Source organism: Cenococcum geophilum (genome assembly GCF_001692895.1).
Source record: "Cenococcum geophilum 1.58 unplaced genomic scaffold K441scaffold_59, whole genome shotgun sequence".
NCBI lineage: Eukaryota > Fungi > Ascomycota > Dothideomycetes > Gloniales > Gloniaceae > Cenococcum > Cenococcum geophilum.
The window spans coordinates 425,385-440,263 of record NW_027137617.1 but is presented as its reverse complement, the minus strand read 5'-3'; the positions used below and the strand labels follow the sequence as shown (position 1 = coordinate 440,263).

At 45.6% G+C, this 14,879-nt stretch overlaps 3 protein-coding genes across 3 annotated transcripts; 2 read left to right on the top strand and 1 right to left on the bottom strand.

Moving 5' to 3' along the window:
• Positions 1–3,586: 3,586 nt before the first annotated feature.
• On the top strand, positions 3,587–4,591 carry K441DRAFT_519311 (glycoside hydrolase family 76 protein; the record flags this gene model as incomplete). The annotated part of the gene is made up of 1 exon (XM_067642132.1): positions 3,587–4,591. A coding segment is annotated over one exon (1,005 nt), but the record flags the coding sequence as incomplete, so codon positions are not given.
• A 4,936-nt stretch (positions 4,592–9,527) lies between these two features.
• On the top strand, positions 9,528–11,389 carry K441DRAFT_285624 (uncharacterized protein). The gene is made up of 4 exons (XM_067640958.1): positions 9,528–9,650; positions 9,722–10,175; positions 10,256–10,594; positions 10,645–11,389. The coding sequence occupies exons 2-4, from the start codon at positions 9,791–9,793 to the stop codon at positions 11,295–11,297; spliced, it is 1,377 nt and encodes a 458-aa protein (XP_067498692.1). The 5' UTR covers positions 9,528–9,650; positions 9,722–9,790; the 3' UTR covers positions 11,298–11,389.
• Positions 11,390–13,853: 2,464 nt separating this feature from the next.
• K441DRAFT_668012 (uncharacterized protein) lies at positions 13,854–14,582 on the bottom strand. Its single transcript, XM_067649932.1, has one exon. It carries the CDS (start codon positions 14,473–14,475, stop codon positions 14,212–14,214), a length of 264 nt encoding a protein of 87 aa, XP_067498691.1. The 5' UTR covers positions 14,476–14,582; the 3' UTR covers positions 13,854–14,211.
• Positions 14,583–14,879: the final 297 nt, after the last annotated feature.

Sequence of the window (14,879 nt, the reverse complement as noted above, 5' to 3'; positions counted from 1 at the left end):
TTGAAAACCGAGAAACCAAGTGGCAAAATTGTAGAGACAACGACTGAACAGGTGCCCATCTCAACAAATCCAGCTGAAACAGCAAGCCGTCTTTTCTCCAACTTTAGATTTCTTGGATTACAGAAAACAAAATATACATGCTAATCCTTCCGAACTATCAAGCTAGCAACAAAAGAGTATGCTCTTTATGGAAGACACTAGTAATTAAAAAACGACCCTATCAGGCGGTGTTAGTGTTAGACATGTAAGATTTCTCCCAAACGCTGACTTGATAGAATGTGTCGCAGCGTTACGGTGGGATAGTACTATAATTTACAATAAGGTTCAAACCAGGAGAGCAGAAGCCGATTTTCGGGAATCTGACGTTGTTTCGGGCTTGGGATATTTGCGACTCTTCCAGCGTCTGCTGATTGCCTCCGACACCTCTTTGAAATCGTTGCAGAACCTTCCGTATACATATGGCTTGATATTTTCCATGTCCTAGACTTCCCTATACTGGATGTAGGCTTCTGTGCGCTTGACCTCAAGGCGCTTCTTGCAAGCCACTACACTCTACACCTCAACCTTGACACAATCGATTGTTCAAAGTGTGCGCAGATATCTGAACCAGGCGATAAATCCCGGCCACTGCCGGGGAATTGCTCATGTGCATTATAGGAGCCTCCCAACCTCAATCAGCGCTTGGTATGCAAGTGGCATTTCGTTGACCAGGTGTTGGAGATGATTACTGTGTGTATCGAGAAATGAGAGTGTCGTTAGGAAGTCAGGTGGCCCGACAGACCGTGGTAATGATAGTGCAAATACAGACAGTTGATAGAACAAACGAAACAGTTCACTTGGTACGCTGGTAGCTCCGAAGGGGTCTTCTAGCAAAAATTTTAGTCCACATACTCTATCGGAATATTGATGGAGGAACAGTTCACTCACCAATGGTGTGTGCAAAGACGACCTAGAACCTAAACCAGCCCATAAACTCCAAAGATACAGAGGCGAAACCAAGCCGGAGGATGGCTAAAAAGCGTGATTGTAAGGAAGAGTCAAACGAGTGGACTTGGGAAATTCCAAGACGTGTCACATCAGACGCAATGATGATGCCGTACTTGGGGCGTGCAGGGAGATGCTCATCAGCCGAGATTGCTGAACTTGCTCTCTACGACTAAGCCAGTGAAGCCTAAGGGCTTTCGTGTAAAGTGTTGAACTCAAGAGATGCGAGAAAGTTGGGGTTGGGAATATCTGATCAACGACGAAGTAGCTTGAAATTTAGAAAGTAATAGCCTCCGAACAAGCGCAATCAATTGTGCATGCAACCTTATTAAATTTATGTTGAATAATAACCGAACGGATTCAGTACATTCCACCAAAGGCTATCCTCCACTGGTTAATCATGCCCTCTGGAGCAAAGAAAGTGAAGTTCTTTGTGATTGTTGCTCGCATTCTTTCTCGTCGTGTTTGGATTCGTGCGCGTAGCTTTGCCCTTCTGGACTCCCGAGCAAGACGGATATAGGTTGGGCCGTTGCCAAAAAATCGCTGCATGTTGTGGAACGATTGGACCAGCTGGAGCTCAGCTCCCAGAGTGAGTCTTTAGAAAAAGGCTTTAAGAAATAGTAGTGAAGAGAGATGCTTCAAGAAGATGCTTTCTAGGATTGGCATAAGAAACCCAAAGATATAAGATACCTACTTCACTACTTTCCAACGGACTTCGTACCCACTCACGGCCTCCGGAAATAATCACCATAAGCACCGTGAAACCGTGGCGAACGGTCCGTCGGCTTCGCCATGTGAAAGAAAGCACGCACGGTTATCACGCAGGTAGAATTTTGCAGGGTTTTACCTATCGAAGTGGGAGCGATCATCTTTGCTAGGAGCTCTCTAGCTCGAAGGCGAGCATAGCAGAAATATTTCCCCCGCAAGTTGTACAAGTTTAGCAACAGACTGTGGCGCGGTGATACCGAGCGTGAGAACTTGGAAAGAAAATCAACCGGACAATGACTGAATAGACAGTCAGAAGAAAGTCAGGCCCGTAGGATTCTACGCAAGGCTCATACTATGCCGCACAAGGCAAAGTCGTTCGAACAGCACTATTAAAAGCTTATCTGTACTCAGGGCGCAGCGAGATGGGGGGTTTAAAAAGGGCTTAATCCGTGCTCAAAGGCTATCCCTTCCCGCTGACTCTGGCTCTCGGTTATCGATAGGGATTAGCCAATTAGAGGCTCTCGTTTGACCTAATTCTTGGTCACTGTGATAAAAACTGCAGCGACGTGAGGTTATTCAAATCCGTGATTTCTATGTATATATATATTTGTAAGCTAGTCCTTAGAGTTGAGCTTTGCCAGGTGTTCCAACAGGGCCCTATTGTGCAAAACGGAATCCTACACACAGAACAGCCCCATCTTGTTCTCGGTGTTGGTGCACGGTGCAGCTTGGCATTGCACCTCAGCAGGTTAAGGGATGGGATTTGTCCGTTGTCACCACGTCACACGACATAAGCTTCTTCATAGGGCTCTCGGGGCAGGGCCTATTATATTCCGGCTCACGCTCACGGGCCAAAATCCACGACAAAGACTGGAGAATCCTGCCTCCACGACATGTCTGTGTTTCAGGAACCTGGGATAATCATGCTTGTCGTAGAGAGAGTTTTCATGCTCTCAATGCGTCGCTATGGCCCCATCTCTCTCGGTATTGTATCGTCCATGGGGTAAAAGAGACGGTCCTTCACTGGATTCAACCTCAAAGCTTCTATCGTACGATATGTACGATAGATTCGCTGCAGGGCTAAAACATTCATCGGGGCGACCGGAGACTGCCTAGTCTTACTGTGCCTCTCAATCCATCTCATATGAGAATGTATGCTGGCAGCGCCACGGGTCTCCGGACATGGATCCACACGTCATGGGCCTCTACGACCTCTCATAGTCCAGAACAACAATTAGAATCACCCCGTCCTTTTCCTAAGCAGGTTTGTACGTATCCCTTAACCCGCCGGCGTCCTACCGGAAGCTGGTCCGTGCTTGAACACCAGAATGAAAATAACATGTATAGCTAATTACTATTAAAAATGCCTTCCAATCATACTTCCAATGATATAGGCCTTGTCCAACCGACTCAGTATAACGTTCAGCCAAATCGATATGCTGAAAAGCCGCCACCGAAGCCATGGCCGCTGCCCGATTTTACTCCTACGACGATTCGATTTGGTTGATCTGATTGGCTAGTCCTTATCGATAACGGTAGGACGCTTTCCGGCGGGTTAAGGGATACTTCCCTGGAGGCTGTGCTGGATACACAGCCAGCCATGCTGGCAGAGCCTGTTCCTCTAGGCCAAGAAGCTTGTCGACGCCTGATACTGGCTGTGCATTTGCTGTCATGTTCAAAAACAATAAGAGCGGTGAATTTCCTACTTTTACTACTAGTTCGCCTAGCCTTCATACTATTCTTCATTAATTTTTCGCAAAATCGCATTGAGAAAATCCGAACTACCCAAGACACCCGAAATCAATTACTTGTCTTGTCGTTACTTCTTGAAGCTGTCATGAAATACTTCACATCATTCTTCCCTATCCTCACTTTCCATTATATATCCTCCATTTCCGCAGCAGACTATGCGGCAAATGCTGAGAGCGCGATCACTGTTTTGAATGACAAATGGTACAACGCAAGTACTGGCCTCTGGGACGGTCTGTGGTGGAACAGCGCCAACGTTATGACAGCCATTGCGGATCTTGGCTTGATTGACGATTCATTCAAGAGTACTGCAGAACAAATTATTTCCACGACATATTCAAAAGCGCCTGGTAGAGGGGGTACAAACGACGGGGGCTACATCAATGACTACTATGATGATGAGGGCTGGTGGGCCCTAGGCTGGATTGCAGCATATGATCTCACAGGTAACCAAGACTACCTTGATACGGCCGTCACAATCTTTGACGACATGACCACTGGTTGGAGTACGCCTTGCAAGGGCGGTATTTGGTGGGACAAATCCAAAGGCTACATCTCCGCTATCTCGAACGAGCTCTTCCTCTCTGTAGCCGCCCATCTTGCGAATCGCGTCCCAGACCAAAAAGCCAACCGTATCTCTTGGGCACAGGCCGAATGGGACTGGTTCTCACACTCTGGCGTGATTAACTCCGCTAACACTATTAACGATGGCATCAACAAGATAACTTGTGCTAACAATGGTGGCACCGTCTTCACCTACAACCAAGGCGTTGTTCTCGGTGGACTTGTTGAACTCAGCGCTGCAACCGGCGACTCCTCTTATCTTACCGAGGCAACCACTATCGCTAATGCTGCTCTTAAAGCCCTCACAGACTCAAATGGCATTTTGACAGAGAGTGGCGGAATAGATGAAGACAACAACCTTGCACAATTCAAAGGCATTTTTACCCGCAACCTAGCCGCATTACAAAAGGTGGCTCCGAATGAAGCTTTCGTAACTTTCCTGACCAAGAACGCGGACTCGATTTGGAAAAGCGACCGCGATGCGCAAACCGGTTTTATCGGGCCACATTGGCAAGGTCCGTTTGCGACAGCAACGGCGCCGAGCCAGAGTTCCGCGATTGACTGCCTTGTCGCCGCCGCCGCAGTATCGTGAACGAGCAAAGCATTGAGGTTATAAGCATGGAAGTTGTTGCAGGCGGGGGGAGTATTTGACGCCTGTACCTGCGCACGCGGAACGGCCACATATATCCCGATTTTACTAGACTTGTGCCGGATTATTTCCGATTCGGTTTCTTCTAGTTGCCGAAATTTTTTTTTTGGTTTGGTTTGCGCCAATTAGACTCTGGGTTCATTCTTCTTATCATTCCTTTCCGACTTATATCTTCTTTCTTGTTAACGTTTATCCCTATATGCGTTACTGGTGTACCCCCATTTGATGTCTAATTCTCTCACTGTTACACGATACCTTGCATGTAGCCGGCGAGCATGGCTTTGACGGACCAGTAGTCGAGCAGTTAGTGCGAGGGGTTCCATGGGTTGGTCTCTGCGATAGATCCATTGGATGTGGGATTTTATGTAACGCATTACTCAGAATTCGGATGCCGAAATGTATATGTCGTCTCTTGTGCTTAGACAGACTGTACGACCGTTAAATTTTACCTTCTAGCAGATTGGGATGCAGCGGTAGTACTACAGACAAGCCATCAAGTAAATTGCTGACTATATAACTCATGCGCAGAAGACAAGTCATGCCGTGAAGGGACTGGTCTAGTAAGAAGTGGGTTTGCTTACAAGTTTAAGTTTTCGGACTTTCCTAAGGCTAATAATCGTTTGAGATACACTCTGCAGTCGAGGTGAGGTGACAAGTTCAAGTCCTTTGGTGGGCTGAAAGACTTGGGAAGTTGTCATTAAGTAGACCATACGGATTTAGTTATTTTATGCTCACTAGCCTAGCTGTAGCGAGTTTCATCTCGTACAGACTCTCCCCACATCATATGGCTAGTCTGCAGGAGGCCTTTCCGTGTAACAAATCTCCTCTTCGTGACTTCGGAACGTTTTGATCCAATCAACTGTGGATCTGCGACCGTATTTCACCCTGGTCTAGCTGCACATTAGCTGACGCTAACTATATGATATTAGAAGAGCCTACAATAGGGCCTTTGCAAGCGGCCATATGGAAGCTATGCTGGCGTGCTGGCATGCGGCTCCTCTAATGCTCCTTTTGTCACAGCTTTTAGTAATCATAGCAAAATTAAGCCTTGAAGCCATCGAGACTTACATAATTTACCATGTTTCAAGTGCATCTCTAACACTATTTATGCGATTCGGAACATGAGAAGTCATTTCGGGCTTGAGATTCCGGCTGTGTTCTGCAGTCTGAAGAATTTACCCAGCGATCCATCTAGAGTATGGCGTAGTGATGTACATGTACAGTACGCGGAGCAACCATTTAGTCCTGAATCTTTTTGACTGGCTGTCGAGGTCATTCTTTAGTATTTCTGAGCCTCTTCTCAACTCTCGCGCCGTCACCGAGGTTGTATGTCTTGTATGTCCGAGAATACGAGTGCTTCAGCAGAAGTTCCTTGTGAGCGAGCGCACGGCTCATCAGTGTGCAGCCGTATGTTCCAGCTGCGCTTATTTCATGTAACCAGTGCTGATATATTGTGAAAAAGATCATAAATTAGGGGTCCTTCGGTTCCAATCTAAAGGCCTCAGATTCAGTTTAGAATACGCTGATTCGGAGTAATTTTGCCTGCACAGCCTTAATTTTGTTGGTAGGAGTCACACTTCAGACCTAAAAGATATTCGGTTACAAAACGTCAGATTGGATTTAAAACAGAAGTTCGGCAGAAAGGGACGCGTTTCTTCTTAATGATCTTGTCAGGTCCATGCATGACTCTAAATATCAAGGTACATAGTTATTATCCCATTGAGAAAAGGGCGGTCTGGCGCTAATTTTGAAGGTGAGATTCATTCCAATTCTCAAAGCACACGGGTCACACTTGGGGTCAAAATACCTCCAAAGGCACGTGACAACAATATCTAATAGGAAACGCACATTGCGCACATCCGCTGGTCATTAAATTAAAAGACATAACTGATACATCTCTAGCGCGGTATCCTACCAGCGTCAAAGAAGTCGTTGATTGGTCTTCGGAAGTATTTTTCCTGTATTTGGCGCTTTGGGTTGATCGTCCATTCGTTTTTCTGGTGAGATAAATGACGTATGAGGCTGGATAGGGGCATTTATTCCCCTTTGCCTAAACAGGTTGGGTCTTAAGAGGAGTAGCTCACATTCGAGATTATTAACTTTACTGCGCTGCGAAAACATGTTAGGTATACTTGGATAATTTCCATTCCTCCCACAAATTGAGGGCGTGGTCTAATACGTGGAAGACCACGTTTAGGAACACCGCAATTAGTCAGGACAAGGGTGACGTGAAGGCCTAGAAAAAATCGGAAGAACGAATTTGTAGTGGGATCAAGGCCATTTTATTGCAGCTTATACATAAGCTGAGCTAAATCGGACCTGGGCAAGGGGTTTTGGTAGTCGTTAGTATCCAGAGATCTCCCCATGGAAGGTGCAAGGTAGGACTGATCAAGTAGGGTTGCTAGCCGTGGGCCGCGAACCTCTTTCCAATAGGAATGGTGTGTTGACACATCTTCGCTAAGGCGGTGAGGAGAGTCAAAATGCTCACCGATCAGTGTTTGCTGGGGGATCAGTCAAATCTTAGGATGGAAAAGAAGCGGAGTGGAACGCCATGTCACACGTAGCGAGCGAGGTAGTCCCGTGACGTCGCAATATTTATCCGGACTGGGCTGTTATGGGATTTCAAAAAATGGCTGTAGAGGAAGTGTCGTGCTGTCGGGGATAACTGGACTGGGAAGGTGTCAATTAAATTCTCGTTCCGATTCCTCCCCGACCAATCAAAAGCGGCCGGAACAACAGGATTAAGTCGCTTTTCTTCAACCTTAAAAAATCCGTCAAAAGCAAAACCGCGTGTCGCCACCTATGCAGCAAGCCATGCTCTCAACCTGGAAGTAATCCCTTGCTTCCAATATTTCTGTTCAAGCATCGTGACGAGCAGGCGGCTTCGGCCCGCGGTGAGCAAGCAGCTTGGAAGGCAATCTAGATGTGCCAATTCGCCGTGGCTGGTTAAATTCCGCGGGACTTTTCAGCCTCGTGTCCCGACCCCAGCAGTTGCAGCTCTGATCAATCTGTGAGATTTTGCTTTGAGATTCTGGATCGATCGGTCGCCACCCAGACAAAGTTTCAGATGTCGATTTTTAGCCAAAACTATTTACTCCCGACGGGAACCTGGACTTCGATATATCGTATTCCTCAGTTGTGATAAGGTCCAACAACCCGATACCTTTGAATGCCATTAGCAAGTCAGAACAGAACCGCTAAGACTGCAGGGCCACGCTAGAGGAATCCACAAGGCTTCGCCCGGATGGCGCCTGCAACGCGAAGGGAGGTGCAACCGTGCATGAACGAGCTCCACCGCCAGGGATGTCATAGGCGTGGGATGGGCTTGGCGAAATTGGCGCCTCTGCTATTTTAAAAGGAACGATGCTTATCAAATCGGTGCTAGGGAACATCGGGTTTCGAACATGAAGCCATTACTAGAGCACGTTTCCCGTATGCTAATCGTTCTTGTTGAGCTCATCGTCTCCAGCAGCGGTGGCGGCTAGTATCTCTACGTTCTGCCATCAGCATATACGTACTTCAATCGCGCAAGTGAGCACGAGAGCAAATGGAACCATACTTCCACGGTTCGTTATCAGAGCCCGTGGCCAGAGTCGCTCCCCCAAAGAGAACACACCATGAATGGAATGGCGTGGACGTCCTGCACGTCCCCAGACCGGCAGCTAGGCCCCGGAGTATTGGACCCCTACCGTAGGCTCGCTGAGGATGCCAAGGGGGAAGGCAATGGCCATGTATGTGATCGTCGGAAGCGAAATGAGAGTGTGGAGAAGGGGCCACTCCACGCACGATACACTCTTGTCGCAGAATTTCCTAACTCACGTTACTGCATGTGACGGCACGCCGATGAAAGGTTCAGTCACAGCTCACCCCTGGCCCCATCGCGCAACCTTCAAGACGTCACGATATGATTGCTTATCCTGCTTCGCCTGGCCTTTGCTCACGCGGCGGCGTCGAGATACGAAAAGCAAAGAGTCAGGACTCTCATTCGTGCTTTCAAGGTATTTTTGTCGCCCAGAACTGGCGTATCAGGCCTTTTTTATTAGGACACAACTGAGGATGAGGTTTCAGGACGGCTTCGCGGACGACAATCACCGCTCCACGTTGCTCTGCGATTACGCGATTGCCGTTTGTTGATGACTCTCCTGCCGCACAGGATTCGTCGTTTACGACCTTAAGACTCATGCTAAAAAGAAGCTAACACGATTCGTATACATCTGCCAGTTTTTTGCATCCGTCAGGGGCGATCAAACTCGGGCGGAGAAAATATAGGGTTTTAGAGAGGCACTGCGGTTCATCTCGCTGCCAGCGTCAAGAATGCGACGGCAAGCGTTACTTCTCAACCTGCCTCTGACGCTGAGGCGCAGCAGCCTGGGAAGGCTCGATCATGAGTGGCCCTTTGCTTCAACAGCCATGGCTTTTTCTGGTGGACAGTGCACTTGGCGCTCATCCATCCCGCATCAGTTGGTCGTTAGCGTGGCCACCAACACAACAAGGATCTGCCAAAGCTCCTGCCGGACTCGCCCAAGATCATCTTACTGGAAGCCAAGCAGCCAGGATCGCAAAACCAATCTTAGGCCAATTCGCGGCGCCGAGAGCCCTGGAAAACATGTTGGCCCAGGTGAAGGGATCTGTGCCCTTTGCCACTTTATCATTTCGCACTGGAGCGAGAAGAAGGTTTTGACTCCTTGCTCTTGCTTTTTTCCCTCCGAATTTCTCCAATGCTGATGGGTGGCTTTATTCCCCACCCGGGTTTACTGGTAAGCTTAGCTGACGTCTCCTCAATCTTTGCCCTCGTGGACATAGAATTCTTGTTGCACATCAAGGAACTGGATCTGGTACCTCGCACGCTTTCTGGCCCTAGCCGTTGGTTTCCACCTGCATTGATTGCGCCTAAAATCCCATGGCCTGGTTGATCGCCAGCAACCGCCCCCGCCTGCAACTCCCGACTAAAGAACAGATCTAGTGCGGGCTCCAACGTTTTGGAAAACCATCGTGCGTGAGTACTGACCACCATCGAGGCCATTTCGGTGGCCCACGCTTTTGGTGCTTCAAGGTTGACTGCTTCAGGTCGTCTCTCAATGCGCCGACCGGTCTCGTGGTTCGATATTCGAGCAGTGCGATAACACGACTTCTTCTATGGCTGTAGGAGTTGGGCGCCGTTTGAAGAAAGCGTTAAGAATTGATCACCGACCACCTCTGCGTCCCCATCTCAACAACGGAATGTCCTACGGCTCTTTGGGTCTGCCTTCTGGAATCGGCGTCCCCATCTCAGATGCCGTCCCTGCATCGACCTTCGTAGAACGACAAGATCATGCACTAGTTGGTCAGACGAATGCGCCCATAAATCATTCTCAGTCAAGTAAGAAGAGGGGACCTTCCAAGGGAAAAGTACCAGAGATTCGACGATCAGTATCAACGCCTCACATGCGCAACCTTGCACTTGCGAATTCTGGTGAGCTATCGCCAACAGCAGATAAACGTCGCAACAAGCTTGGATACCATCGCACTTCCGTTGCGTGTGGTGAGCAGATTTCCACTGGCGGCTGCGAATGCGGATGCGCCTCACCGAACTTCTCTAATCCTTGAAGCTGATGACTTTAGGACATTGCCGAAGGAGAAAGATTCGATGTTTGCTTTCTCAAGATGACCCACAACGACGCTGTTCAAATTGCATTCGACTCAAGAAAGAGTGCAATTTCTATCCCGTCGAGCAAACGAACCCTCCAGACCAGCGACCTCAAGCCACACCAAAAGTGGATGCAGGTGTGGGTGCACCATCAGTTTCCACGCCTTCACCTCGTGCATCCGTAACATCTGCTAGCGAACACGTCGAGGAATATCGTCCATACGGGACCATGTCGTCTACTAGCACTGGCGCAAGGTTTGGCATGCAATCTGAGCTTGAAGTTGACCCATCTCATACCCCGCATACAAACGGATGTAGGTTTAAATGCCATCTTCTGTTCAGACTTGTATTGATACGGTCACAGTAGCTTCGCAACATCAGCCTTTTGCTTACACACATCAAATGGAAAATCAGTGGACATCTTCAGGTTTCTTGCCCCAGTCTTCTGGTGCAGAGGAGCCACCTTCTGCGGCTGGATATTGGAGGCCTTCTAATTCCACAGCGCCATCTGCTTACGGTAGTGACTCTAATCTGTCTGGCGGACAAACTCCGGCGACAATGAGTAGCACCTCCAACATGTCTTACGGTGCTCACCACGATAGCCAAGGCTGGGTGCCGCCAACAAGATCAATGTCTTACGGAAACATCGAAGGACTTCCACAGCAATTCCCCAGTCAACACCTCGGCACTCAGCATGATTACCGAGGACGAAATTCACCATACAATTATTCGCCATCTATAGAAACTAGCGCTGGTCCAATGCATGCCAGTAGCATCCCCGAATCTTCATCGGGGCCTTTATCCGCTCCAATTGTCACACAATCAATTCAGAACTACAGCTACCCTCCTACCTGGAACCCTTACGTTATGCATGGCCAGAGCAGCGACGTTTCCGGTCAAGGTCGTCCACTCACAGAGCAGTGGTATACAGAACCTACTGCTTTAAGCCAGGTGGAAGAAGAAACAGTGCCACCGATGCAGTATCAAGGCCTTCCAAACTACTATTCCGGGCCATAAACCCCTATGTTGAACCTTCAAAGACTCGTAAGCACAACGCATTCGGCGGCAAGACATTGTGACGGCGTTATAGAACATGGCCTCATTAAAGACATTTTCATTTGATCATTTGCATTTGAAGGGACTTTAGGAATTGGGCGTGGGAACTGGGATAGGAATATGGCGCTTTCCGGTTTAGTAGTAAATGGATGACGAAAAGTACTCGGACCATCCACGCAGGAACGACTATTTTTATGGGCTATTTTACAAACGCGTCGATCCAACATATATAGGAAGTCCCTTTGGCTGGTTCCCCGTTCCACTAGAGGCTTTCCTTGGAGGAAATTATTGGGGTAGAGGATCAACCACAAGTCTAATTTTTCGCGCAGTTTTCTATTGGAGAGGCACTGTGTGTTGAGATGGTTAGGAATTACCCCGGAGTTAATTTGTATCACTAGGACTTGTGTTTTCTACACGTGCCATATGGTGGCGGTATTCGGCGCTGTAAGATCACCATAGATTAAGGAGCGTGATGCTTCATTCTAAACCACAAACGTTTGTGTTAAGGGATCACTAAATGTGATAGTTGACCTTCACGTTAGAGTAATTGAGACCAAAATACTGCTGTAACGCACTTGTGATGCAGCTGCAACAAATTGATGCTTGTGAGCACAATGGCGATTGCACTATCTACTATTGTAACGAAGCCTCGTAGGAAATACTACGGTGGACTTGTCAATGGGCTAGGCTTAATAATAGGCTAGGTATATAGATAAACAAAACTATAACGAAGCCTTGTAGTAGATATTACGATAGACTTATTAATAGGCTAGGTATATAAATAGAAACAATAATAAGATCTAACTATGGAGCAAGTACCTAATATATTAACTCCGATTAATTATAAGATTTACTATAAGAAGATAACTATTTAGGGTAGAGATTATAGTCCTTTAAATATATAGCCTAACTCCTATAAAATGTACTAAGTATATTAGTACGTCTGCGCGTTCCCACGTTCGTACATTTCTATATTCTAAACTCTTATTCTATAAACTCTTATATAACCTCGCTTAGCCTTTATCCTATAGTTTAATCGATTCTAATACCTCCTATATTATTATAACTAGCTTGTCCATCTCCTCTCTAAGTAGCCGTACTACTACTAATATAAGGTCTGTAATAAAAATAATAAAATCTAACTAATAGAGTATATACCTAATAGATTAACTATAAAGAGAGAACTACCTATAGTAGGGACTAAGGGTCCTTAAATATATAACTATATGCCTATAAAATCCCTTTATACATAATATACGTACTATCTATATTAAACGTAGGGCTTAGCGCCATTTAATATATTTATCGCGTTTAATACATTTAACTATTATATACCCTTTACTTACTACTCGTTATATAGCTCCACTAGTTCTATTTTAGACCGTACTTTAATTAACTAACTAGCTACTTTTATCTCCTCTCCTAGTAGTTGTAATATTGTACTTAAAGGGTCTATAATATATAGTTTAGATATATAGCTTAATAATATCTATTTCGCTATATATTATTACCACTTATACTTACCCCGTAATAATAAGCTATTAAAGGTAGTACGGGCTATAATAGAGCTAATAAAACGAGTTATAGGCGAGTTATATAATATTATACGTAGTATATATAAGGTACGCCCTATATATAATACATATATTACGTATAATGGATTTTTTAAAAGTATAGCTATATTTTTAAAGGACTATAGTCCCTATTTAGATAGCTCTCTCTTTATGGTAAATCTTAGAATCAATTAGAGTTAATCTGTTGGGCACCTACTCCACTAGTTAGAGATTGTTGACCTTTGTTTACCTACATACCTACCGTAGTATTTACTATAAGACTTTATTATATATTTACTACTATAGTTACAGTATATATATAACAAGATACTACTAAAAGCAGCTATAACAATGCTATTAAGGGCAACGACCTTAGGATTAGGAGGAGATACTAGTATAGAAAGTAATAACTCTTAGTAACTTATTACCAACTTTTAGAAATACAGAATAACGACGACTAACTTAGAAGTACGACATATATTCTCGATATAGAAAGGATTTATATTAAAACTTGCCTAGATATTCAGAGACCTAGAAGCTGTAGTAATAGTAAAAAAATAGATAAAAGCGTTAATATAAAATGGTTTAGTAATAGGGTATACTACTTAGTTTTAGATACTTGTAACTTAAATCGACTAAAATAAACGGACGTTTATAGTATAGTACTAGAATAGACTAAAGTTAAAAGTATAAAATATATTAATCCTTATAGAAGATCTAAAGAGTATAAGGGAGCTAGTTAACTAAGCGGTTAAAGTAGATAATAGGATCTATTAAAGAGAAAAAGCTAAGAAGGGTTAGGGTAGATCGCCTTAGGCGCATAGATAAGCGCTACGGCAATAGTAGCTAAAACTATAGTATAGTGGACTAGAGCTAATAGACCTAAGCGGTATTAAAGAATTTAAAAAGTAAAAGAGTATAAACTTATCTCATTGCTATAGCAGTGAAAACTTATTATAGGCATTTTAAGTAAGTATTATATTAAACTATTTAACGCTTATAAGCTTATAGTATTAATAACTAATACATATAACTACACTAAGGTAGTCGGCCTATAACCCTTCTGGGTAGCTAACTTTGTAAGTTACGACCTTAGAGTTAAAAGGGCGTATATTACTAATAGGCCTTAAATGCAGTCTTGCAACCATTTCGACTTAATTAAAAGGCCCTAGAATAGCCTATTCCATCAGCTTGCGTAATCCGGCGAGTACCCCAACACCATAGGGTATCTCCCTCTCGCTCAAGTGAAAACTCCATTGTATCCGGGTAAACCCCACATTATTCTCCGTTGCCCTTATTCCCCGTGTTTGCTATTGAGTTTCTTACTTTCCTTCCCCAGCATTCTTTACACCTCTTGCGATCCTATTGCTTCCATCCTCGATACCAGTCGCGGCATTAGCAATGCCACGAGCAACAGGTCTCCCAGCACTGCCCGTAGCGCCCTCAACTGTTTCACCAACCCCGCGGCCCGCAGCGCCTACGATACCGCCAACTGTGTTAGTCAGACCGCCCACAGTATTACCAATGGTGGAAGTGACGAATTTGACTCCGGAAGTGACGCCTGAGTCTTGTTGGCCGATCGTCATGATGTTCAGAGGTATAGGAGGTTGATTGTTGGAGCGATTTGGTGAGGTTGGGTTGCCTTAGTAAATGGGCTTTAAACTGAGAATTGTTTGTTTACAGTTGCTTTGATGGATCGTTGGAGACATACAGGTTGCAGAGTGTCTATTTATCCTTGCGAACCAGTTTCAGAAGTATGACGTCACACAAGTGCAGGATAGCCGCGACCCACTCGGCGGACGGTTGGTACGTGCACGCGTGCGGGCATACTGCTCCTTATCAACCAACCGAATTTTCTTCGAGCTTATGGTCGCAGCTTTGGTGGTAACGGAGCGTCAAAATACACCACAAATCACCTTCTTTACTGCCGTATCTCGACCCTTCCACAACGTCCAGCTACCATAAAAATACTATAAGGTAGGAGCTCTTT

Bases quoted from the DNA above. Each gene is read 5' to 3' on its own strand.
- K441DRAFT_285624 (XM_067640958.1), top strand. From the start codon at position 9,791: ATGGCTGTAGGAGTTGGGCGCCGTTTGAAGAAAGCGTTAAGAATTGAT. The intron at 10,176-10,255 runs GTGAGCAGATTT...TGATGACTTTAG, and splicing joins TCGCACTTCCGTTGCGTGTG to GACATTGCCGAAGGAGAAAG. The intron at 10,595-10,644 runs GTAGGTTTAAAT...ATACGGTCACAG, and splicing joins TACCCCGCATACAAACGGAT to TAGCTTCGCAACATCAGCCT.
- K441DRAFT_668012 (XM_067649932.1), bottom strand. From the start codon at position 14,475: ATGACGATCGGCCAACAAGACTCAGGCGTCACTTCCGGAGTCAAATTC.